General features: G+C 55.1%; 6 protein-coding genes across 6 annotated transcripts; 2 read left to right on the top strand and 4 right to left on the bottom strand.

Annotated features, from left to right (window-relative positions):
• Positions 1 to 304: 304 nt before the first annotated feature.
• CH63R_11582 (Neutral protease 2) lies at positions 305 to 1,855 on the bottom strand (the record flags this gene model as incomplete). The annotated part of the gene is made up of 4 exons (XM_018306556.1): positions 305 to 494; positions 572 to 768; positions 858 to 1,543; positions 1,633 to 1,855. 4 exons carry the CDS (start codon positions 1,853 to 1,855, stop codon positions 305 to 307), a joined length of 1,296 nt encoding a protein of 431 aa, XP_018153397.1.
• A 2,752-nt stretch (positions 1,856 to 4,607) lies between these two features.
• Positions 4,608 to 6,584, bottom strand: CH63R_11583 (C6 zinc finger protein; the record flags this gene model as incomplete). Its single annotated transcript, XM_018306557.1, has 1 exon — positions 4,608 to 6,584. The coding sequence occupies one exon, from the start codon at positions 6,582 to 6,584 to the stop codon at positions 4,608 to 4,610; it is 1,977 nt and encodes a 658-aa protein (XP_018153398.1).
• A 1,482-nt stretch (positions 6,585 to 8,066) lies between these two features.
• CH63R_11584 (Peptide hydrolase) lies at positions 8,067 to 9,832 on the bottom strand (the record flags this gene model as incomplete). Its single annotated transcript, XM_018306558.1, has 5 exons — positions 8,067 to 8,246; positions 8,299 to 8,798; positions 8,851 to 8,902; positions 8,972 to 9,635; positions 9,708 to 9,832. The coding sequence occupies 5 exons, from the start codon at positions 9,830 to 9,832 to the stop codon at positions 8,067 to 8,069; spliced, it is 1,521 nt and encodes a 506-aa protein (XP_018153399.1).
• A 3,797-nt stretch (positions 9,833 to 13,629) lies between these two features.
• Positions 13,630 to 16,446, top strand: CH63R_11585 (Ankyrin and het domain-containing protein; the record flags this gene model as incomplete). Its single annotated transcript, XM_018306559.1, has 1 exon — positions 13,630 to 16,446. One exon carries the CDS (start codon positions 13,630 to 13,632, stop codon positions 16,444 to 16,446), a length of 2,817 nt encoding a protein of 938 aa, XP_018153400.1.
• Positions 16,447 to 16,577: 131 nt separating this feature from the next.
• On the bottom strand, positions 16,578 to 19,982 carry CH63R_11586 (Serin endopeptidase; the record flags this gene model as incomplete). Its single annotated transcript, XM_018306560.1, has 12 exons — positions 16,578 to 16,680; positions 16,753 to 17,012; positions 17,083 to 17,170; positions 17,230 to 17,335; positions 17,392 to 17,501; positions 17,564 to 18,861; positions 18,920 to 18,979; positions 19,028 to 19,082; positions 19,160 to 19,259; positions 19,321 to 19,381; positions 19,438 to 19,776; positions 19,845 to 19,982. 12 exons carry the CDS (start codon positions 19,980 to 19,982, stop codon positions 16,578 to 16,580), a joined length of 2,718 nt encoding a protein of 905 aa, XP_018153401.1.
• A 1,676-nt stretch (positions 19,983 to 21,658) lies between these two features.
• CH63R_11587 (Glutathione s-transferase) lies at positions 21,659 to 22,495 on the top strand (the record flags this gene model as incomplete). The annotated part of the gene is made up of 3 exons (XM_018306561.1): positions 21,659 to 21,731; positions 21,788 to 22,285; positions 22,350 to 22,495. The coding sequence occupies 3 exons, from the start codon at positions 21,659 to 21,661 to the stop codon at positions 22,493 to 22,495; spliced, it is 717 nt and encodes a 238-aa protein (XP_018153402.1).
• Positions 22,496 to 22,567: the final 72 nt, after the last annotated feature.

Genomic DNA, 22,567 nt, shown 5'->3' on the forward strand with positions numbered 1-22,567 from the left:
GGCGTGACCGCAAGACAAAACGACGAAGGCTTCTTAGTCATCCAAGGTCTGCTGATCTCCCCGCAACTGGAAGTGATGACATCCCGAGGTAACAATACCGAGGAAGCAGGACCCGCTGTACTTGAACTTAAGAGGGGTTGGGTTGGGTTGGCTGGCTGAAAAGATTCACTCGCATCAAAAACATAGGGAAAGATGCAAAGCTCCAACTCAACTGATCATTTCATAGTTGTAATAGTATTCAGAGAAAAAGCGTTAAAGCCCAACCTCTCATCTCCACAACTGACTACGTACAATCATGGAATTATCATAAGAAAGCCTCCAGTACTGCCGACTCTAGCATCCCAGTCATCAGAACCGTCGATTTAGAGATGCAGTTAGAGCGGTTGCATCTAAAACCATTTTCGAAGGAGACCAATGGCGGCGGCGACTCAGCAGAGACTGACCCAAAAGCCGACAAGATCGTAGGGGATCTGCTTAGCAGCCAACGTAAATGGCTAGTGCATTGTCAGTAAGCTCAGTTCATTCATTTTGCAAGATGTTTCCAGTCAGAACGCGCGATAGAAGGACTAACCGTTGGCGAAAAGAGCTAGTTAAGGAACCCAAGTCAGTGAACACGATCTCAAACCATGGTTTACTGGCATGATACTCACAGTACGTGTCGGCGTGGTTCAGGTTCTGAGCCGCAGTCAGGCTTCGAACACAGCTGTAGCCGTAGCAAGAGCTCTGGTCGGTGGTTCCCTTGATCTGAGAGAGGTGGGTGACCTCGTGCTGTGGGGTGATAACAACGTGTCAGCCAGGGGGGTTTCCCGGGGGGGGGGGGGGGGAAGACTGCAGAGAGTGTGCAGACAGAGACTCACAAGCGCGGTCGTGGCCCTGTCCTGGGCGTGGCAGGTGCTGGAGAGGGCGACCATGTTGTTGAAGAAGTAAGGGCAGTTGACCATGTAGCTCTGGCTGGGGAGGGTGTAGGCGATGACACCGGAGGAGCAGGCGGGGTAGATGTCGGTGCAGTACTGGCGGGAGACGCCCGAGGTGGTGCTGCCACACTCGCTGGCGACACGGGCGAAGACGGCGGCGACGGTGTTGCGGGTGGCGGTGGTGGAGGACTTGAAGTACTCGGTCATCTTGGCGGCCGGGCCGGAGACGGCGGCGGAGGAGGCGGCGGCGGCGAGGGCGCGGCAGTTGGACAGGGCGGTGGTGGTGGCGGTGCGCTGGGTACCGGTGCAGTCGCTCTGGACGACGGTGCGCTTGACGTTCTCGTGGAAGTCGCGGCGGACCTTGGCGGCGGCCGCGCCGTCGACGTCGACGCTGAGGACGTTGGAGCTGAAGCTGGCGGTGCCGGCGATGTCGGTGCTGTCGGCGTCGGCGAAGGAGAAGGATCCCTTGGCCGCGACGTCGAACTTGCCGCCGGCGCTCAGGTCGTGGACCTCGGCCACGTCCCACTCGACCTCGACGGTCTTGCCGGCGGGGATGATCTCGAAGGCGTCCTCGGCGATGCCCGAGGTGGCGAGACGGAGGCGGACACCGTCAAAGGCGACCTGCTCGGCTATCGAGTGGCGTTTTGTTGTCAGTACAGCAAACCATTAAAAAGCCAAAAAAAAAGTGCTGGCTTTTCTTATAAGTAGAGAAGCTTACCTCCGGCAAAGACCTCGGCCTTCTCGACGGCGAGCTTGTCGAGGATGGAACCGGCCTTCAGGACCTTGAGGTCCGAGGCACCCGTGTTAGTGATGCTGGCCTTGACACCAGAGTTGCCGACGGCCTCGATCTTGACGTCGAGGGGGCTATCGCGCTTGCTGAGATCGACAACAACGGCGCTCGCGAGAGCGGCGAAGCAGGAAAGGCCGGCGAGGAACTTCATGGTGGAAGTATGGACTGAACAAAGAGAGGCAGTTGAGATTGGATGGAGCCGGTTGGTCTAAGATGCCGAGGCTGGCTGATACTGATGATGAGGGATGAGGATGAGAGAAGCTGACCATCAAGGTCCTCACTCGATTGTTATATATACTCGTGTGAAGCCATACACGAAACGATTCGGGAGACCTGAAGCTCTTGCAGTCCTTGCCGGCGATAAGGGGCGCTTGGCTGAGATCAAGCTTCGGTCTCGTCAACGGGCGATGCTCGACAACTGCCAAGCCGGAAACCAGGACGAAAGAGGAATGTGCGAGGTTAAGCGGCTACATCTTACTTCTGGCGATGTGAGGAGCTGACGAGGTCTCATGCAACGAGTGCTCGGAGCATGGCGAGGATAGGAAGGAACGAAGGCGAGTCGCGGGTGCGCCAGCCATTGAAGGGAGGGGGGGCCAAAGATGGCCAGAAAGGGGAAGTCGATCTATACGGATGCTGATTCCTTGTTGGTCTTGTTCAAGTTTCCAGCAGACGAGACCGAGAGTTGTCTAGATGCTTGCAATCTACGAGGAGGACGTTGCGTTAGAGCTCTTGGCACGTTGCCGCATATCGGACTTTTCTCCACAACCCATATCGCACAATGGACGGCCGCTAAGATGGGAACATCAAGCTTGAACGAGAGAAGCATAACGGAAACTAGGTTTCCTTCCCCTAAACTCAATGGAAGGGAAAACAAGGGGGGGGGGGGGGGTTCTCGCGCACAGCGGCGGTCGCCGGTCCCGCCCCCCCGCCCCCCTGCTCCGAGTCCGGGCTAACATCAGATAGGCATCTGACGATGTTCAGTCTTCGCAACCGGAAAAGCAGATGAACGAGGGGCTTTCCAGCTCGGGAAGGAGACAAACACACAATCGTTTGATACGAACTCCGGCGGTGCATATTCAGACTACATCGCCTTCGTTTTGGGCGGTGGATGTGGCCAGCAGATACGTGGTGGCAATCCTTCATGTAGGTCAAGGCCCGGGGCCACGCGGTGTTGATCCGGTAAACCAGCCAGTAAATACACTATGCCGTTTTCCGTACCACCGTATTCCTCCCGGCAGCCGTTGACGGAAATGTGGCCGGATGGAGGAGATTGCGCCAGGAGGTTGAAACCAGCCAGGAGAGGCGAGAAGCTTATGTGGTCGATCGATATCCCCTCTCCCATGACAGGGTGACAGTTGATGCGGGGTAGACAAATGAAGAGTGCCCCAGAGCGGAGTTGAAGCGGTGCTTGGAGGAGTGCCCGCAACCTAGGCTCTCCCTCCCCAATGCCGAGCTGCCTCCTTTGGCATCGCGGCGCTCGCAACTCTTTGCCCTCCAACGATTAGATTTCACCGCTTCACCGGCGCAAGTTGAATGTCGTTGGCTCGTCTCTTCCTTGTTTGGGCATGTTGTTGCCGGTCCTCATCGGGGCAGAATTCCCCATGATCCAGTCCGGCATACGGCACCCTTGGCGGCTGGGCACACAGCAGACGCGCAGCGCGCCGTTGCCGCAACCACCCCCTGGTCCGCCGAAAGACGACCTTCCTATTCTGATGCTATATGCCGGGTCTAGGCACAGCACTGCGGTAGTTCGGGGGTCGTAATAGGAGCGACAGCGCTCCGGACATCAGGTGGCACGAGTAGTCGGCATGCCATTCAACTCAGACAAACCCCTATGGGTCATCTCCACTCTCAACGGGTTCCTTCACTTGGTTGGCAGCCCCAATGCCGAAGATCGGCGTGGAGAAGACTTGGCAAGATGCGTTGTTGATAGACGCAGATGCCCGCCCGACTGACCGGAAGCCGTGTCTTTTGGTTTCTTTACTCGGTAGAGATTCGAATGAAAAACGCACAGTGGCAAGCGAATCGAAGAGACCTGCCTGACTTGGGCTTCGGTCCCTCTTGTTAAGGATGAGTAGTGGGCGTACCAAAATATAATCACTCGATGCGATCGGAGACATGCACCTGGGTCCTGGGATGACACTACCGAGGCTCGACAGTCAAGCTCAAAGACACCTTCCTAAGACGAGCAGGTCTAATCATTCCCCCCGGCAAAGATGGAGAACTCCGACAGACGCAGGTTTCTCCGTCAACAATCCGCAAGGCAGCCCGGGACTTCCAGTCACCCTAACAGTCGCCGACCAGTGGAAGACGGCTCTGCCCGAGAACCAGCATTATCAACTCTGTCCCACGCAAGCACCATCTTCGACTAAACTTGGCGAAGTGCTGTACCAGAGGTGCATAGTTCCAACGATGACAACATCGCATCAACTCATCACGCAGTCGGTTCATGATAGAAGGACCGCCGTTGGAGGCTTACACGAGATGAAACTATCATGCAGTCGTTGACCTTTGGAGAGCCTCTGGCTTGGCCTTTTGCGCGTCCCGTATGGCTAAGCATTTGCCAAGTTGCCAAGCCGAAGTGAAAGTCGGCCACGGCATGCTCGGCCACCGCGCAAACGCCACCAATCCCTTACAGGAAGGCCGTTTGACAGACCATGACTTTGCCTACTAGATAGGAAGCTCATTTCCGGCCTCAACAATGCGCAGTGGATGACATGCTGCCTCGCCAGTCAGAGAGGCACCACATCGGGGGCAGTCGAGTTTGCAGCCCAGGTACTCCATCATCATCATCACTCGCCATTCATCTACGTTGGTTGCTAGGCCTGACAACGATCGAGTAGGAGGAGGCTTATCAAATAAACAAATGGACCAAAACAATCAACCCCATCCCCCTCCCCAAGTCAAACTTCATAACTCTCAAACGGGTTGTGACGCCCCGGACACCCAATGAGGTCGCAACTGTACACCAGGTTGTCCATGTCGAGCACGAGCTGCGCCGTGAAGGGCGTGCCGTCCTCGTTGGGTGTCAGCCGGAAGTACGTCGCGACGAGCTCCCGCTTCTCAATGTCCCACTTGCCCGACATCCAGATCCACCGCGCCTCGGCCGGGATGAAGCCGCTGGCGTCCATGCCCCTCTCCTCGAGCAGGACGACGCCCGACTTGCCCACCACCAGCGCCTGCCCGTCCCAGGCGCTCTCCCTCCACGACAGGTTGTTCAGCACGTGGATCCCCCGCATCCTCAGCTCGTGGTTCCGGCACTTGGCGATGATCATGGCCAGCGGCGACGTCAGGCCCTCGGAGAAGGTGAAGGACACCTTGGGGATCGGGCCCGGGTCCCGCAGGTAGCGCACGACGCGGCCCAGCAGCTCCCGGAACTCGTCCTCGAACGCGTCGTACGCCATCTCGCTGCGGTCGAGGCTGCAGCTGATGACGATGTGGATCAGCAGCCGGTGGATCTGGATGCTGTCGAGCGTCCGTCTGGCGTCGGCGTCGAGCGCCGGGTCGCCCAGGTACGCCTCCAGCACGCCGTTCCACATGCCAATGTACTCGACGAACTTCTCCTGCTCCTGCGCCGCCTTCACCAGGTCCATCGAGTTGTAGTTGAGCTGGTCGTGCACCGTCCGCATGACGTGCACGACGGCGCGCGTGAAGAACTGGCCCCAGAGCGCCTGCAGCTTCGCGATGACGGTGACGCCCGGCCGGGGGAGCTGCAGCTTCGGGCTGCTGTTCATCAGGAGCACGCTGTTGCGGTGCGAGTTGAAGAAGTGGGTGAAGCCGGCCATGAGACACAGGCACGGCAGCAGGTGCTCGATGTCCTCCATCTCGTCGTCGGGGGCGCCGCTTCGCAGCCTGGGCGACGGGTACCCGGCGCCCCCGTCGACGAGCTCGTCCCCGGGCTGCAGACCGTGCATCAACGTGATCTTGTTTTCGAGGAGACGCATGCCCGTGCCCATCAGCGAGTCGACGTTCTTCATGTTGCCCTGGATGAATTCGAACGCGATAAGCAACAGCGTCATGATGATGATGGACCTCGGCGAGGTGTCGGCGGATGAGCCTTGGATACGCTGCCTGTAGATGGAGACGGCTTTGACGTGGTGCAGCAGGGCCGCCTTGTGGTGTCGGTTGAGGAAGCCGGTCGAGTACGACCTTGGCGTCCCCCAGGGACGGAGTGCCGAGGGGGGCAGGCCACCGAACCGTTTGCTCGACTCGGCATCGAAGAAGATGGTTTGGGAGATGGCCCCGATGGCCAGGATCGACTCTCGGATACACGGGTCTCGCGTGCTTTCGTTGAGGACGATGCGCGACCAGAAGTCGGCCTGGCATGAACCGCCGAGATCTTTGATCAGCTGGTATCGAAAGAGGTCGTAGTACGGGACGTCGCTCTGGTCGACCCGTATGAAGGGAGGGTTACTCGAGAGCAGAGCCGCCGGCGCCGGAGCCGGCCGGCCGCGGGATGCCGCCCCGTCCGGCCGCGGGAGCAGGTGCCGACTGCTGGCCTTTTGCGCGGCCAGGATGAGGTGCTCCTGCTCGGCGGTCCTCTTGGGGTCCACGGCCTCCTTAATGTACCCGTCGCACTCGACGTCCGCCTTCTCGCAGCGGGCACACGTGGGCTTGCGCTCGTCGCACTTGACCCGCCGGATCTTGCATGTCAGGCACCCGGATCGGACTTTGGGCTTGCTGGCCCGTTTCCTCCTGGCAGCAAGAGACCCAGCGCTGCTTGGGCCTCCTCTCGGTGCGAGCTGGGCCACCTGATTGGAAGCACTCGTAAAGCCATGGCGCGGAAGCAGAGGCAGCACGCGGCCGTCGTGTCTTCCCGGGGTGCTGGTCGATGCTTGGTGCTCGTCTTGCGTGTCTCGAGAATACGATCTGTCGCTCATGATTGGCTGCTCGTCTTGAGGATAGCACTAGATAGAGCTACCGGTGTCGTGAAGGCGACCGCTTTGCAAGTTCTTTACGGGAGACAGCCTCGCATTTGGTGTGTTGGTGGCAGAGGGGTTCGACTTGACAAAAGGCGGAGACGATGTAGTCAGGCGGTTTCTAAATGACACGAGCTGACTTTGAAGCTGATTGATTGCAGGCAATGTGTATTCCTGAGTTGGACCTCCGCTCAAGTCCACGATATGTTCCGTCAACTCCGTCAGCAGGAGACGGAGACCACCCGAGGCATCAAATATGGCCGTTCCTTGGCCCTGCACGTCGGTTCCAGGGGGCCCAAGTCGAAATCACCGTCAGCACAGCGTCCATTGGTTGATGAACAACGCAACCAATGAGAACAGACAGCTCGTATACTCTGACCTGCAGTTCCCATTGGTTATCGTCGTTGTTCAGTCGTTGACGAAGCGCGGCAGGCAATTATTAGCATCACGGCCCGTCCCAGCCAGCCACCCGCAGCATCACGTGTCTGGACTCTTCTCGAAAGATGGACGGCTTTACCCTCATTCTCTCGTCGGAGACACTGAATCGCTGAGAACTCCAAGAGACGGAGTGGCGTGGCGTGGCTTAGTATACGGTCTTGCCGGCACGGCACTTTGCGGAGCTGGACCTTACTTCACTCTGAGCGGATAGGCGGAGCGGAATTTCCTGCGGATAATACTCAGTAACTTCGGAAACAGCGAAGATGCCCAATCAACCTTCTCACCCATCTCTGGGCGCCAGGAGAAGATTCTTTGAATTATGCAGGCTCTTTTGACCAAGCCATCGCATTCGGGAACCGACCTGTAAGGTTCAAAGCCTGTGCTCTTCAACTCTAAGCCAGCCAGCCATCCATCGGTCAGTCTTGTAGAGTAGCCATGAGCCAAAGTAGCTACTGCTTCATTGGTTCATGCGCGATAGAAAAGACTCGCATGTTATTGGAGCAATCCGGAGAGCCTCAAATGTGGTTCTCGACGACGTAGCCCGGTCTTTTGACAGCTGTACGGATTAGATTTCCTTCGTACAAAGATCTCAACATACATCTCGCATAACCGGGCATTCTCAGCACTCGAGAAACATCAATCAGCGAGTACGTATAGTGGCTCAAAACTTTTGTGAAGTATCTTTCGGCAAGGAGGCACACAGCTCACGCCTCATCTGAGCTGGGCTATCTGCCGCGTTCGTTTCCAAAGACATGAACCCCCCCCCCCCCCCCCTCCCCCAAGCTTGCTTGGCCATGCCTCGGAATTCAAGAATAGTTCTTGATACAAAAGTCGCCCATAAGTCATAGAGCCAGTTGATCTAGTATTACTTTAATTTTATTCTCTTTTAGTACGCCAGCCATTCTCCAAGTCGCGTTTTAGTTCATTCGCACCAACCTTTCATGACCATGACGGTTGCTGAGAGGTCTCCGGGTGGAAGGGCACTTCTTTCATTACACATTGCCACTAAATATCGTGGCCGCATCCGAGATGCCTTTCTCCAAGAGCCTCGAGCTCCTCAATCTGGATAATGTCCAGCCCAAGGCTTCTCGACTGCAGGTGACTCAACATGGTGGCGTTGACGGATGTCTTGGGGATCAGCGCCGTTCCGTTCAACGACAGGACAGTCAGGATGTGAGCAGCCGCCTGGGATATGTGTCAGCCATAGATTCTCATAGAACTTCCTTGATCAGCAAACGGCGCGACGGGAAAAGGCTACCTTCGCGTTGATGGTGATGGTGGTGGGGTCGGGGTTGTCGATGGTGTCGCAAGCCTGGTGGTAGCACGGGTCCTGGGCAACCCCGGTGCCGGTGTGCAAGAACCCGAAAGGTTTGTTGAGGATCTGCCAGAAGGAAGCGTAGTCGCTGCCGTTGGTGACGACGGCCGGGGTGACCTCGATGCCCTGGCTCTTGAAGTAGTCTTCGTAGATGTGCTCGACGACGTCGGACCCCGCGGGCCCGGCGCTGCCGTGTGTGCTCCCGTCCGTGTCGGCGACTCCGATGTAGCCCTTGGCCACCATGTCGAAGTTGAGATAGACGAGCAGGTCGTCGACGTCGGGTGCGGGCAGGTTCGAACAGTAGTACCGGGAGCCCAGCAGGCCGTTCTCCTCGGCACCCCACCAGGCGAAGCGGACCTTGTTCTTGGTGCGGTACTTTGTCGAGGCGAGGAAGAGCTCGAGAAGCAGGCTGGTACCGGATCCTGGGTCCCTGTCAGTGAAATTTCTGATTGCAGATATGTTGCTATCGCTTACCGTCGTCGTTGATGCCAGGTCCGGCTTGCACACTGTCCAAGTGGGCTCCGAGCTATACAAAAAAACATGTGTAAGTCACTCGGACCAAAGCTCAAGTAAACAGATCGAGTGGAGAGCGTACCATGATGACGTTGTGGGGATCGCCCTCCTCGGTCTCGACAAAGACGTTCTGCGTGATGCGCTCCTCGACGATCTGCGTCTGTTGGAAGTGACCCTGGACGGTCTCGCCCGCATCGAGGCGCTCCTTGATCTTCAAGCCGTCGGCAAGGTTGATGAAGCCGGCAGGCACGAAGCCGTTCGGGTCGGGCGCGCTGAGCGAGCCGGCCGTGGCGTTCGTCGTGATGTCGTGGTAAACGATGACGGCGGCGGCACCGGCGGCGGCGGCGGGCCGGACCCTGCCGGCGAGGGTGCCTCCCGTCGGGCACCGGAAGCGCTGGACGAGCACGATCTTGTCCTTGACGTCGAGGCCCGCGTAGTTGGCGGCGTCGCAGCCGGCGGCCCCGTCGGGGCCGAGGACGATCTCGGCCGTGATGCCCTCCTCGCTGGTGGAGGGGGAGTAGGTCAGGCCGAAGACGTAGACGGACTCGCCCTCCACCTTGAAGTCGATCGAGGTGACCTGGCCGAAGGTGGCGGGGAAGTCTTGCTTCCACGCCTTGGTGGCCGGGATCTTGGAGACACGGTCCCAGACGTAATCGACCGAGGCCGCGTAACCGGGCAGGCCGAAAGCTCTGTTGCCACCGTTGGCGAAGGCGATCTTGTTGAGGGCCTCGAGGTTGGCCATTAGGCTGTTCCACAAAAGGCAAGTCAGTTCAAGTTACGAGATGGCGCAGTCCCCCTCGACAAAGAGTCCGACTTACTTGTCGGTTGTGAGGTCAGCTTGGAGCTTCTCGGAATCGATCTTGGGCCTGCATGTCGTGTTCGTGGCGGCGGCGCCGGAGGCGGCCAGCGACAGCAAAGCCGCGGCGGACTTGGAGAACTTCATCGCTGCGTATGAATTGAGGGTAGAGACAGCAAAGAAGACTAGGCACTCGGGAAGAAGATCTAGAAACCAAAGGGGGCCAGGGTATTGCAAACGGGGCACACGCCGGTCTATTTATCTGTTTGGCCCAACCGTCAGTCAGTGTCGGTTTTTCTGGAACCAGACGACTCGGCGTTGCAGGCCGCGGCGGCGCAACCAGAGTCCAGAATCCAAAGCATCGCCGCAAATCAGAGAGAGCACGATAGTCTGCATGCCTCATCCCAGCCCGCCGAGCCTCCGGCACCCAATCGGCCGCCGTCAGTTGGGGTAGGGTCATCTATCCAGGGTTGAATCGGGAAGGTCGACAACGGAGGTGAGGGGAATCCGGGTCCGCCAAGAGCCAAGCTCTGTTGAAGTCGCGGTCATGGCCCGACACCCAGTCATGTCGTCAACGCCGTGGTTGGCGTCCTGTTTCTTTTCTCCTCTCCAATCTCTCCTTAGCCACCGCCTTGGCGAAGTACCTCATGGATAGTCTCTCCTTAGTCATGACAAGTATGACGAACCGGTTGCGTGGTTTCTAGTAACATGGTCCTCTGAGCAGGTACACACTGACAGGACCGCTCAACTGTGCAAAAGGTCGCCAAGTACGCCGCAGAGCCTTGTCCACGATTTGGGTGTCCTGATCAGCGCAATGGATACTTGCCTCTCTTACAAAGGCTGGATGAACCGGGATGACCTGTATTTTCAGCCGAATACGTGCAAAGACTTTGTGGGTCAAGGTTGACAACCAGACTGGCTTGCGCATTTCAGATACTGGAAGCATATGTCTATCCATCCATTAAGAAGGCAGCGTAGCCAACCATCAGGTTTCGTTGCTAGGCCAGGTATCCCGCCGTTAGGCCTACCAACCCCGCCCTTGTCAGACGGACTGGCAAAGCGGGAACTGAGTTCCAGGTACTGACTGCGCATCTGGATGTCCTGTCGCTGAGCCAAGTGTGGCTGCGCCTTTAACAGTGATTGTTTTCCTTTCAGGTACCCCCATAACTTTGTACTGTCTACCTGTACCTGGAAAGGATCAAGAAACTTTTACCTGCAGCCACAGCATGCATCAAAAAGGTAACTGCTCCAACCTTTTGGTTGGCCCGTGATCTTTCGCGGCGCTTGACTCGTCGTTCTCGGGTATGTTAAATGTTATAGCACGTGCGGCAAGTTCCATTTTCAGGCTTGGTACTGCGTAGGGTTAGAACCAAGTCATCATAGCTTTGCCATGGACGAGGGTGACTGGATATATCCTTACTGCTGCGGAGATACAGGTGTGTGTGCCTGCAACCCCCCCAAACCTTACTCACAAGAGACCTAATCCTTGTCTTTTCTTATTGCCTACAACCACAATAGACCAGCGGCGAGCATGCTAGCCGCTGCCATCTACCTGGCGATAGAACGCATTCACGGATAGTGAGTTTCAACGCGCCATGCTTTCCTGCATCATTTCACTAGGGCCGAAGCCAAGAATCGATTCGTTGCTATTCACACTTTTTTGAGTAAGTCAGACTACCCACTTTTCGGCACCCCCCCCATTTCGGCACCCCAAAAATGAAGCTATTCCCATCATACTCGTCGACTTCAATTAATCATTGACTTCTTCTAGATGCAACAACAATACAGCTTTCAGCTTCACTAGGGTATTCAGAGTCGCTGGATTCGGCTGCATCATCCTCTTTTTCCCCAGCCTTAAGTTGCGCCTGCTGGATGTCTTTGATGTTGGCGAACTTAGTGTTAGGATCCAGCTGGACTGCCCTTCTTTTCCTTACTGCAGTATTGGTGACTTGGGCCTGCAGAAGCTCCAGTTTCTGCTGGGTATTTGCCAGCTCATATGCCTGCTCGCTGAAGCCTTTTTTTACCTTCCTGAATAGAAGGCGTTGAGTAAAGGCATCATTCTCCAGCTCTGTGAATAGCTTCAACTGCCCAGCTAGATCCTTCATCTTCCTTGGCGTCGACCATGCCACTGCAGATGACGCAGATACCCATCCTTCAGCTTCCTTGCCTCCAGACTGCCCTTTGCTGACCTGATCAGATGATCCTGATGCTGCTGGTGTTGATGGGAGCAGTAGGGAGCTCATCAGAGGCTTCGCCATAGAGACAGGCCATAACCCTGTCCATTTCCAACCACTTCTAATGTTCTGCATCGTCATACCTGCAGTACGAGCCTTCTGATAACAGCCTATAAAGTTCCTCTTGCCTACAACAGTTGAATCATTCCACTGACCAAGGTATCCAAGCTCCTTCCTATAGGCTGCCTTGACAGGGCTGAAGACTGACTGATCAAGTGGCTGGAGGACATGGGAGGTATGTGGCGGTAAGAACAATAGATGGATGTTGTTTATATAGCATAACCACATAAAGTCAGTCGTTGTATGACTCCCATGTCCATCCATGATCAGCAGCCTGACCTCCTTGCCCTGAGGAAGAGTCTGAGGGATGAAGACCTTCTGCAGCCATTCAACTGCAGTGGCATCTGAAGTCCATCCATTCTCCGTTGCAGTGAATTGCCATCCTTCATAAGGGCCAAGGTCTAGAGGAAACCACTGCTGCTGGACTGCCTTGCCCTTATAGATAACGAGGGGATTCAGAACATGGCCCAGGGCAGAGATGCATTCGATGATGGATACCCATGCCCTTGATCCAGGCTGTTTCTTACGTACAGACTTCGTCTCAGACATGCCCAGCACCAGCCCATTAGATCCCTGGCCCTCAAGGATACCAGTCTCATCCATGTTGTATCTATTAGCTGGTTTGATGCTGGTGATCTCTGGTATGGCGAGTAGTTTGAACCAGTCCCTGATGACCTCAGTAGATGCCCCATTAACACGCCTAGAATCGATAGGGCGACTTCTCTGGACCTTGACTGATGGATTCCTCTTCAAGAAGGCTTGGATCCAGCCTTTTCCTATAGGCTCTGTATCCCCCATGGCATGGAGGATCCTTTCTGCGAATAGCCTCACTTGCAGATGGGTTGGGGCAACACCAAGGGCATGCTGAATGCGAACCCATTCAGCCAGTTTAGCCTCCTGACTAACAGAAAGTCTCTGCAGGTCAGAAAAGGCAATTGACCTTGGTTGAGTGCCCTTAATCCGATACTGAAGTGTTGATCTTGGGATGCCATACACCTGACCAGCCCTCTTAATGGGCATGCCGTTGGTTATTGCGTCAAGGGCCTGATTGACTTCATCTTCGGTATACTGGCCCATAAGGTTGAAAAGAAGCTCTGAGGAAAAAATGAGGTTATTCGCATAAGTATAGAAAATGTTGTTGATGTTGAAAGTTGAGGGGTATGTTCTGGTGATGAGGCATTTGAGGCATTTTTGGGGTGCCGAAATGGGGGGGGTGCCGAAAAGTGGGTAGTCTGACTTAGTACAGCTGCGCACTCCAACCGTCTTGAGCGCGCGTTGGCCTGAGCAGTGTAGACAACGCCCGAAAACCCTTTCCACCATACCGTCTCTCAAGACCTGGCCAGCCCTGTTTGGCTTCTGATTCCGATAATAATACCTTGGACACCTTAATAGTGTTATATAGTCACTCGTACTGGCCCAGCTTCATGAACAGAATACGCTGGTTGTCTAAGATCCAGCCTATTGGTGGCACGAGGCCATTACCGGGGGCCGATCAGGCCCCAGTCAGCATCCTACATATCTTACGTTGATGCCTGGAATATCTCAAAATCGTTTAAAACATCGGCCAATCCCCCGGCGTCAATTTTGTAATTTTCCAACCCGGACAAGATCAAGTCAAGACTCCGAGACGCACCGAAGCCATCGACTCTCATGTCACGTAACCAATCCCCCGTCCAAGAGGTGCACGACGATCCAGACGGCTATGAGTTCCAAATCGCCCTTGATCAGCTTTCCGCCGGCTCTACAGAGGCGCTGAGGCTGTATCTCGCCCGTAAAAACGGACAAGATCCTGCCACCGTGTCCCTACGAACAACGCCATGGAAGCCGAGCACCAGTGAGGGTACCAAATTGTATTTCGCCGGCAAGTTGGATGATACTAGAGCGCCAGTCGACAAAGATGGCGCAGTGGTCGACGAAGCCCGGGAGATGCCACGAGTCATCTTCGAGGATACAGAAAAGCCCTTCGACTACAAGGCCCTGGACGCGGAATCACGTCAATTTCGACTGCTGAGACTTGCGCCCCCAGACGAGCATGGAGTCACCCGTCAGTTTCAGCTAGAGACGTTCTCGCTCAACGATGCACCGCCCTACTTTTGTCTCTCATACGTTTGGGGAGACCCTGAGCGATTCCTCGGTGTCAACTGCAATGGCGAGATGATTTCGGTGACGCAGAATCTCTACCACGCATTGCGAACGTGCTTCAATAGACATCCCGACTCTTGGCTCTGGGCAGACGGCATTTGTGTCAACCAAGAGGATGTTGTCGAGCGAAGTCAGCAGGTGCTGCTAATGGGAGACATATACCGCAATGCGTCGATGGTCCTCGCACACCCAGGCCATTTTTCCTATGTTCGAAAGCAGCCCGAGGAGGAGGATGTCAAGAGAACCGTTCTCGCGGATCGTTTGGGTAGTCTCGGTATGCAAGACATGCTGAGCTTTGGTGCCGAGACCCCGGCGGAAGAGAAGACTCGCGTCGGAGAAGAGAAACCTTACGGCATCGCTGAATTCGCCCTCGAGCCTCTTGATGATGCCTACGACCCAGGGAACATCCAAGGAGCCATCAGCATCATGACGTACATGACGCGAGTCTGGAGCGATACCCGACGAGACAAGATTCTGTCCGACCTGCAATGGAACGAAATGAACCTTCCCGACCCAGGGACGGAGAGCGGCCGTGAGATATGGGACAACCTGGTGCGGTTCTGGACGACGGACTGGTATTTCCGTACCTGGGTGCTGCAGGAGGTGATTCTTGGAGCAAAGGTCGTGGTGTTGTATGGTACAACCGCCATCAGCTTGGAAGCAATCACAGAGTTCTGGGATCTTGCGAGACGGCGTGGCCTCCCGCGGCCGCTTCGGATTGGCGCATACGCCGACATCTTCAACATGGTCTTACATCTGAGCCCCGTCGCTTCCTTCAAGATTCTCCGCGATCGACGGGAGGGATTGGACAATTCCCCAGAGAATGTCGAGGACGACGTCCAGCCCCTGGGTGGCAGGCAAAACCAGAATGATGTCGGCATCCTGACCCCTATCAACGGAAACAAGAACAGCAAAGCCTCCGAAAACGCAGCGGTTCATTCATCCAGCCTTCTAGAGCTACTGTGTTTAACCAGGAACAACCTCGCTACCGATCCCAGGGACAAGATTTATGGGCTTCTCGGTCTCACTGACGACATGGTTGCTCGATCCACTGTTCCCGACTACAGCCATGACAACACTCCGGCAAAGGTATTCATCGAAGTTGCCACTCATATGGTGGAGTTAGGGCATGCTGCAGATCTGCTGCATCACGCAGGTATCGATCAAGCCGTCCGGGGTCTGCCCTCTTGGGCTCCCGACTGGACGATGCAGTCACGCTCGACGCTGCCAGTACACCTGTACAACTGTCTTCCCGACACCTCACCGACCGTGTCGATCTTGAGCTCAGACGAGAAACCCAATTTGAGAGTGCGAGGAGCAGTCCTGGCCCGAATCAACACACCCGGACCGGCTTGGAGGTATTACTCCCATGACCCCTCCTCGCCACCGTTCAGCAGCTTCAAGAACGCCCGCGAGACAGAAATCCCGCCTTTCAACGACGAGGATGCTAGGAACTTCATCCTAGCGTTCTTGTCATATGCTGCCGAAGGAAGTCTCGAGGAACGACACCGTCCAGAGGCGCTCAACGACGCGCTGGTGCGGACGTTGGCTGTAGATTGCTCGTGGCAAAACGAGAGAATCGGCATCAGACGCCCTCCGCAGGATGTAGAGAAAACGCAAGCGATCGAAACCGCTGCTGGGGTGAGCGAGGCGCCAACCACGTCCGCGTCCGCGTCCGCGTCCGCGTCCGCATCAGATGCATTCTTTGCCGGCGTCGATGCCTTTCGACGCTTCTACGCCCGCGGCCCGGACTCGGAAGAGGACTTGAAGGAGCCTGGAATCCGTCTTCACCAGACACACATCTTCCAATGGCTTCTCGACTTTGACCAAAAAGTCGAAGCTGACCTGCAACAACGCATGGTCCCGTTCACCGTCCCGTTCCAGGAGGCCCAGCGGGGGCGAAGATGGGCCGCTATCGGCACCAGGGGCCCCAAAACGACGGAGGACTTGACCCAAGATGCGGCAAAAAAGGCAGAGGACCCGTCGAAGCATTCATATGATACAAAGGCCTTGACCGATTGTTTCATGGGCACCGTGCCGTGGGACGCGGAGACGGAGGACTACGTTGTTCTGCTCGAAGGCTTCAGGACGCCATTTGTCCTACGCAAGTCCCCAGAAGAGACCACAAGCGACGGGAAGTCGGTCTTCAATCTGATTGGAGATTGCTATGTACACGACGCTATGGACGGTCAGTTGATGGCTTGGGCTGACGAGATGGAGGAAGAATTGCAACGTTGTCAGGTGGGGAAGGATGCGAGGGGAAGGGCATACGTCATACGAACTCCGGGAGGGTTTGCCTCTTTCGAGGACTTCATTATTACTTGAATATCCTGCAACTATAAAATTATTCATGTGACCATACGCTTCTTTTTGACCCTTCCTCTCACAAGTTGGTTGCCTATGTCTTGAAGCGATGAAGCCCACTAACACGAAGCCGTATTCTAATGCGCAGTATATCAAACAGTGTAAGGTAGGATTGTGATCTGAGGAGTCTCCCAGATATCCCAATTGTCAGAGTGCTCCGGGTTGCTAAAAGGCGTGAGTGCGGCAAAACGGATCCTGAACTAGGTCATCAGTATATAACCTCAACATTCGCAAACATACGGGATGCTCCAGGACTCGGTAACTCACGTGTAGTTGCCAGGGGCGATATAGCTCCCGTTGGCCAACTTGCCCAGCCACCAGAAACGATCGGTCAGCTCACTCCACGTCGTCGTTCGCTCAATTCCCCGCATCGGGAAAGGCAGAACCTTCTCTCGGTCCATCGTCGTAGGGTCGAATGTGACAGAGCTGGACGCGTATGTCGAGGACGTTGCCGCTCCGATGTAGCCGTTCTCTCCAACGACCGGAGGATAAGTCCAGTCCGACTCTTCGTAATCCTTATCAAAAATCTGAAGAACATTCAGCGGTTGCTATTGATGGGCTTGAGCTGGCATGCGGAGACGGCTCATCGTGACTTACATCCCATCGCAGCTCCTTTGTTCCCCATTTGAACTTTGCATTGACCTTTGGAAAGTCTTGCGCAGCGCGACTTGTGTTGAAGGCATACCTGAGAATTGTTATTTCTTTGAGACCCATACAACAACTGCCTGCAACTTGAGTACTTACGTATGATACGCATCGATGTCTTGGCTGCCTGGACCCGATCTCTGAAAGGGATAACTGGGAGGAAACATTGTGCCTCTCATCTGGACCTTCAAGTCGAAGGCCGCACCTAGAAGACGTTTAGTAACCACGAATGGTAGATGAACAATGTGAATTTGATCGTACCCATGTAAGGCACAGCGACGGTCTCGCCATTGCTTCCTCTGATGATGATCCTGCCGCTGTATACCGGTAGTTTCGCCTCATCGACAGACTCTGGGAATATGAAATTGAACCTGCGATACAGAGTTAGTTTGCCGCGTTTTGCTGTTTGTTTGCTGTTTCAATTGGAACTTACTGGGCCTCTTTCGACTCGCCAGGACTGACACGGAAGACGCCCGACGGGAAAGTGACTGTCGGAACGAGGCTGAAAGGCTTCACGTCTAGGATGTCTGCGAGTAAACCAGAGGTTCTTCCCTGAGCGAAGAACCCGCCTGCAGGCTCCAGTGTGAAGTTGTAGGTTACTGGGCTGTCGCCATCATTCGTGATCTCAACCTTGTGGTACCGACTGAACGACCCGGTGTCGTTGAGTGCAAACTTCTCGAACGACAGCGACGTCTTGTAATCCAGGAGTTTCGATGCGTTGAGGAGCCCGTTTCCCACTTGAGTGACTGGAGCAAGAAACCCAAAGTCCGTAGGAAGGCCCTGTGGCTCGAAAAGCTGCCATGGTAGGCTTTCCCCGCTGGAGATGATGCGCCTCGAGAGCTTTTTGGCAAAGTCCTTTCCGTGCACGGAACGACCTCCGTGCTTGCTGATGTAAAGAGCGGCGACGCCTGCAACATATGGCGTTGCCATGGAGGTACCACTGAGGACTTTGTAGGTGCCGTCCAGATATGTACTGTAGATGTTGGCGCCAGGGGCGGCGATGTCAGGTTTGATCTCCAGCTCGTAGGTGCCACCCCAGGAGGTATACTGCGAGGGAATACCGCCGGCGGCATCAAAGAAACCAACAGCCCAGTTGCCGTCTGCAGGCACGGTGAAGTCTGCGGTGACGCTGCCTCCGGCTTTGACGGTTTCGATGATGGCTGCTCCGGCCTTGGCATCGATCAGTGCCATTTGGGACTTGTAAGCCGAGTTGGCAACGAGTTCAAACGGGCGGGAGTTGTCGTTGTAGAAAAGGACGTGGCGGGCGCCGAACTTTTCAACATTTGTCTGCTTCACGTAAGGCGTGCATGTCCCTCTCCGGATGAGCACGATGACGTCCGAGAGGTCTGGCGTCGTGTCCGGCAGCGGGCTGCACGCTTCCGCTGGGTTGCTGGTGTCAAACCCCAGCGGGAGAATGGGCAGGCCAGTAGTGTTCCAAAGGGCTCTGTTGACCGGAGGTATGTATGCAAGCTGAGTGGTGCTAGCCTCGCCGTTTAGATTGAATGTTGCGTGCCATGGCCTCGCGGGAACTCGGCTGGTATCGACAGAAGCAACCGCGAGTACTTCCTTGCCGGAAGATCCGGTGCTGGCATAGAACGGACCCTCGTCACCGTCGTTACCGGCTGCGATGGTGACGACGACTCCTTGCTCCACGATTCTGGATGCCACAGTAGCCCAAGGCCCGTCCGAGAAGCCGTTGGCACGACCGATGCTTGCAGTAATGATATCTGCCTGTGATAGATATGAGTGATGATCAAATCGAAGTGATCAGGGCATGCAATTCACTCACACCGGACTCGTATGCCATGATGGTTGCTTCCACCAACGTGTCTTCGTCGGTGCCCTCGAACTACCCAGATCAGTACATGTGTCGTCTCACGTGGAAAACTGACCTTACAGCGCCAAAGACTTTGAAAGCAACAATCTCTGCCTCTGGTGCAACACCGACGTAGCTGGGGTGTAGAAAGAATTAGCCGTGGAATCGAGAGCCATAAGCTTTCGCGTCCTGATGCGCAAGAGCTCGACTTACAAGTCGCTCTTCCCGGCGATTATACCGGCAACGTGAGTGCCATGTCCGAGTGAGTCCAAAGGATCTCCGTCAGGATTTTTCTCATTAGATCCATCGTACTCTGTATACGAACGTCAGCCTTCATTTGCACGCTCGGGACGTCAATAGTTTGATTCGAATACCTTCGCCAACAAGATCGTAACCACCCGCGACTTTGAACCCGGGCCCGAACCCGCCACCAAGCTGGAAGTGTCAACAGAGTCTCGCAACTTCAGTCGCCTACGAAATCGGTAACTTACAGCAGGGTGACGGTAGTCAACTCCTGAGTCGATAACCGCAACCTTCACGCCCTTGCCCAGAATACCGGCTTCGTGGAGCTTGTCGACTCCAGTCGAGAAATGAATGGACCAGTTCTTGGCAGTGGCGTCGTCGCCAAATGACGCCTGGGATATCACAGGTGCAAGTCGGTAGGTTTTCACAGGCCAAGCCTGGGCGACCTCGCCAACATTTTGCAGCGTGTCCACATTGTCGGTTTCCGATTCAACGCTGAGGCCAGAAAAAATGTCGCTATCAAATGACTTGAGAACCCTGGAGCCGGTGGCTTCGATCTTCCGTGACAAGTCATCTAGAACAGTGCCCTACGATCAAATCATGTCAACACAGGGGAATACCGACGATTCCCGTCTTTGAGCCTCTTCTAACTCACCGGCTCTGCCTCAACAATGAACTTTTTAGTATCGGCAATGCTGTTTTGGGCACCGTCCTGCCTTCGGCCGAGCTGGGACCGGTTGGTTGCTTCCGCAACCCCCAAGGTCGCTGCCCAGAACAAGAGACGGGGACGCATGTTGACAGCCAAAGCTTGAGTAGTTGTAACGACGCTGAGCAAAACGGACTTTGGTGCGAAATGACAACCTCATATGTGATCATGTCCGTCCTGTTGGGGGCACCCGGATAGCACGGTGCAACAGTCTAGCAGTACCATCTGCTCACGAGTGGACCGCGAATCCACAGTGTGCTGCCAAAACAGATTTCTCCTGCATGTTCTGGTCGGGTTCCTGGCATGCTGTATATCGTCCTGCCGGATTGGGATTCGTGTTCATCGTACGGCCATTTGCTTCCCTGGCAGCCAGGGTCGCAATGGCGGCCGAAAAGAGTCCCTACCACCGTCGTCGATTCTTGGGTTCACCTAGCATCCCTGTCGATGCAGCACCGCCAAGTACACGCACACACATCATCAAACACGCGCATATTGGCTCACTCCTCTGGCTGGCTCAGTGGAAGCAAGATGCCCGGCCCGGTGCGGGCAACAGGCACTCGGGGAGCCTTTATCTGCAAAAGAATGATTCGTTAACCAACCAACGGCAACACTGAATGTGCGAGGGAAGAAGACTAAACCAATGAATGAACTCAACTCCTCTTTACGCCAAGAGCAAAAAGAGAAATCCCAATGGTTGTTGTGGAATCTAACCACTTGATCTCCCCGAGGTGGGCTCGAACCACCAACCTCCAGATTAACAGTCTGACGCGCTAGCCAATTGTGCCATCGGGGATATTGAGATCCAACTTATTGAGGTTGCGTCGGTGTCAAGTGAATTATTGCCGCAGTGGACACCGGTTGTGGGACGCGAACCCCTGAAAGCAAAGGTTATCCGCACCTACTGTGGACCCTTCTTCAGCCGGTTCTGTCAAGTGATACTGCATCTATCGAACCCAGCAGCAACCCGAAAGATAATATCATAAGCCTGCTTACTTGCTGCTGATAATCACTTCGGGTGGTTTGATGGGCTGCTTGGTCGATGCCTCGATGGACAAGAATAGAGATATCGCGGTCGCCCGAAGACCAGGACAACGGCTTTGGCATGTCAGATTGTTGTTAGCTTCAAACTGGGTTCCTTCAGCGGATTCTTGAGATAAGGTCGTTCATCTGACAAGCCAAAGACGCAACAATTTTCCTGCAGTGTCCCCCGGGTCATCATCGTGTCGAGACGGCCCTTCTCTGTGAAACGACGAGCACACGTGGAGTGGGTATGCTAGATGTGGGTAGCGCTGAGCCACTCACAATCTTTTCCCCAAGAATAGAGGGAGTGAGTGGTAAATGACGTTGGAGAAAACACAAGTACCATCACATCATCGTAGACTGATTATAAATTCTCATAATGTAGGACGTGGAGGACTTGCTCGTCATGTGTACACACTGCATGGTTTTACAACAGGGACTCCACGACCCAATCTGGGCTCATCCAATGTAAATACGGGGATCAACGCACATTGCATACTAGTGCTTAGTCGTCTGTTGTTCCCCGAAGGGCGCTCGCTGCTGACGAGTAGCAAGCTAGGCCGTCTCGCCACGAGATCATCTCCAAGTGGGATTTGTAATAATTGCTCCGCACCTGTCTCCGTTTTGCCCCCAGGGAAATCTCATCCTCTTCGTTTACAGAAACCGACAGCTGTTTGCGTTCTTATCAAATCAAATAAAAAAAAAATCACTGCCTCTTGTTGACATCCCATCATCGAGTCAAAATGTCTGGCCAATTGATTCTATTTGACATCCCAGACCGCAACGGCACCTGCTGGTCCCTGAACCCTTGGAAGAGTGAGCTATGGTACCATCTAGGGCGTATTTCGAGGATGACTGACGTCAGACACCAGCCCGACTGGCACTCAACTACAAGGGCATCAATTACAAAACCGAATGGCTCGAGTACCCAGACATTGAGCCCAGGTTGGCGCCTACTGGCCTGGAGGGTGATCCCAGCCAGATCGCCCTGTTCACGTGTCCCACTGTCCAATTTCCCGACGGGACGTACGTCATGAACAGCGCCAAGATCATCAAGCGCATCGAGGCCGACTATCCTGAGCCGTCTCTCCACGCGGACTCGGAGGTTCTCCAGCAGATGTATGACTTGCTCAGCGAGACCTTTGATGCCTTGGGTCCCGTGTTCTTGCCCATCGCGCCTCGAGACATCCTCAGCAAGGAAAGCGCGGAGTATTTTTGGGAGACCCGGGCGGCTCGGTTCGGTATGACATTGGATAAGTTGGAGGAGACGCAGGGTGGTGAGCCCGCGTGGGCCAAGGCCAAGGCGTCTTTGGAGAAAACAGCGGCTCTGTTGGACAAGACTGAAGGACCCTTTTTTCTCGGAGACAAATGTGAAGCGCTCCCAACTCTTCGGTTCCCAGCTATCTCGGCGCTTCGTTGCTGACCAAATCATAGTCTCCTACATCGACTGCGTCTACGTCGGATTCCTGTTTTTCGCAAAGAGGTTCGGCGAGGACAACTATCAGCGCATCATTGGGCACTCGGAGTCGTTCGATAAGCTTTACAAAGCTTGCGAGAAGTGGTTGCAGCGAAAGGATTAAGTGATTGCTGGACCTTGAAAGCCGTAGCAGCAACATAGGCTTTGCGAACGCTTGTCATATGTTGATGATGTA

The sequence above is a fragment of the Colletotrichum higginsianum genome, chromosome 8, assembly GCF_001672515.1.
Source record: "Colletotrichum higginsianum IMI 349063 chromosome 8, whole genome shotgun sequence".
Taxonomy (NCBI): Eukaryota; Fungi; Ascomycota; class Sordariomycetes; order Glomerellales; family Glomerellaceae; genus Colletotrichum; species Colletotrichum higginsianum.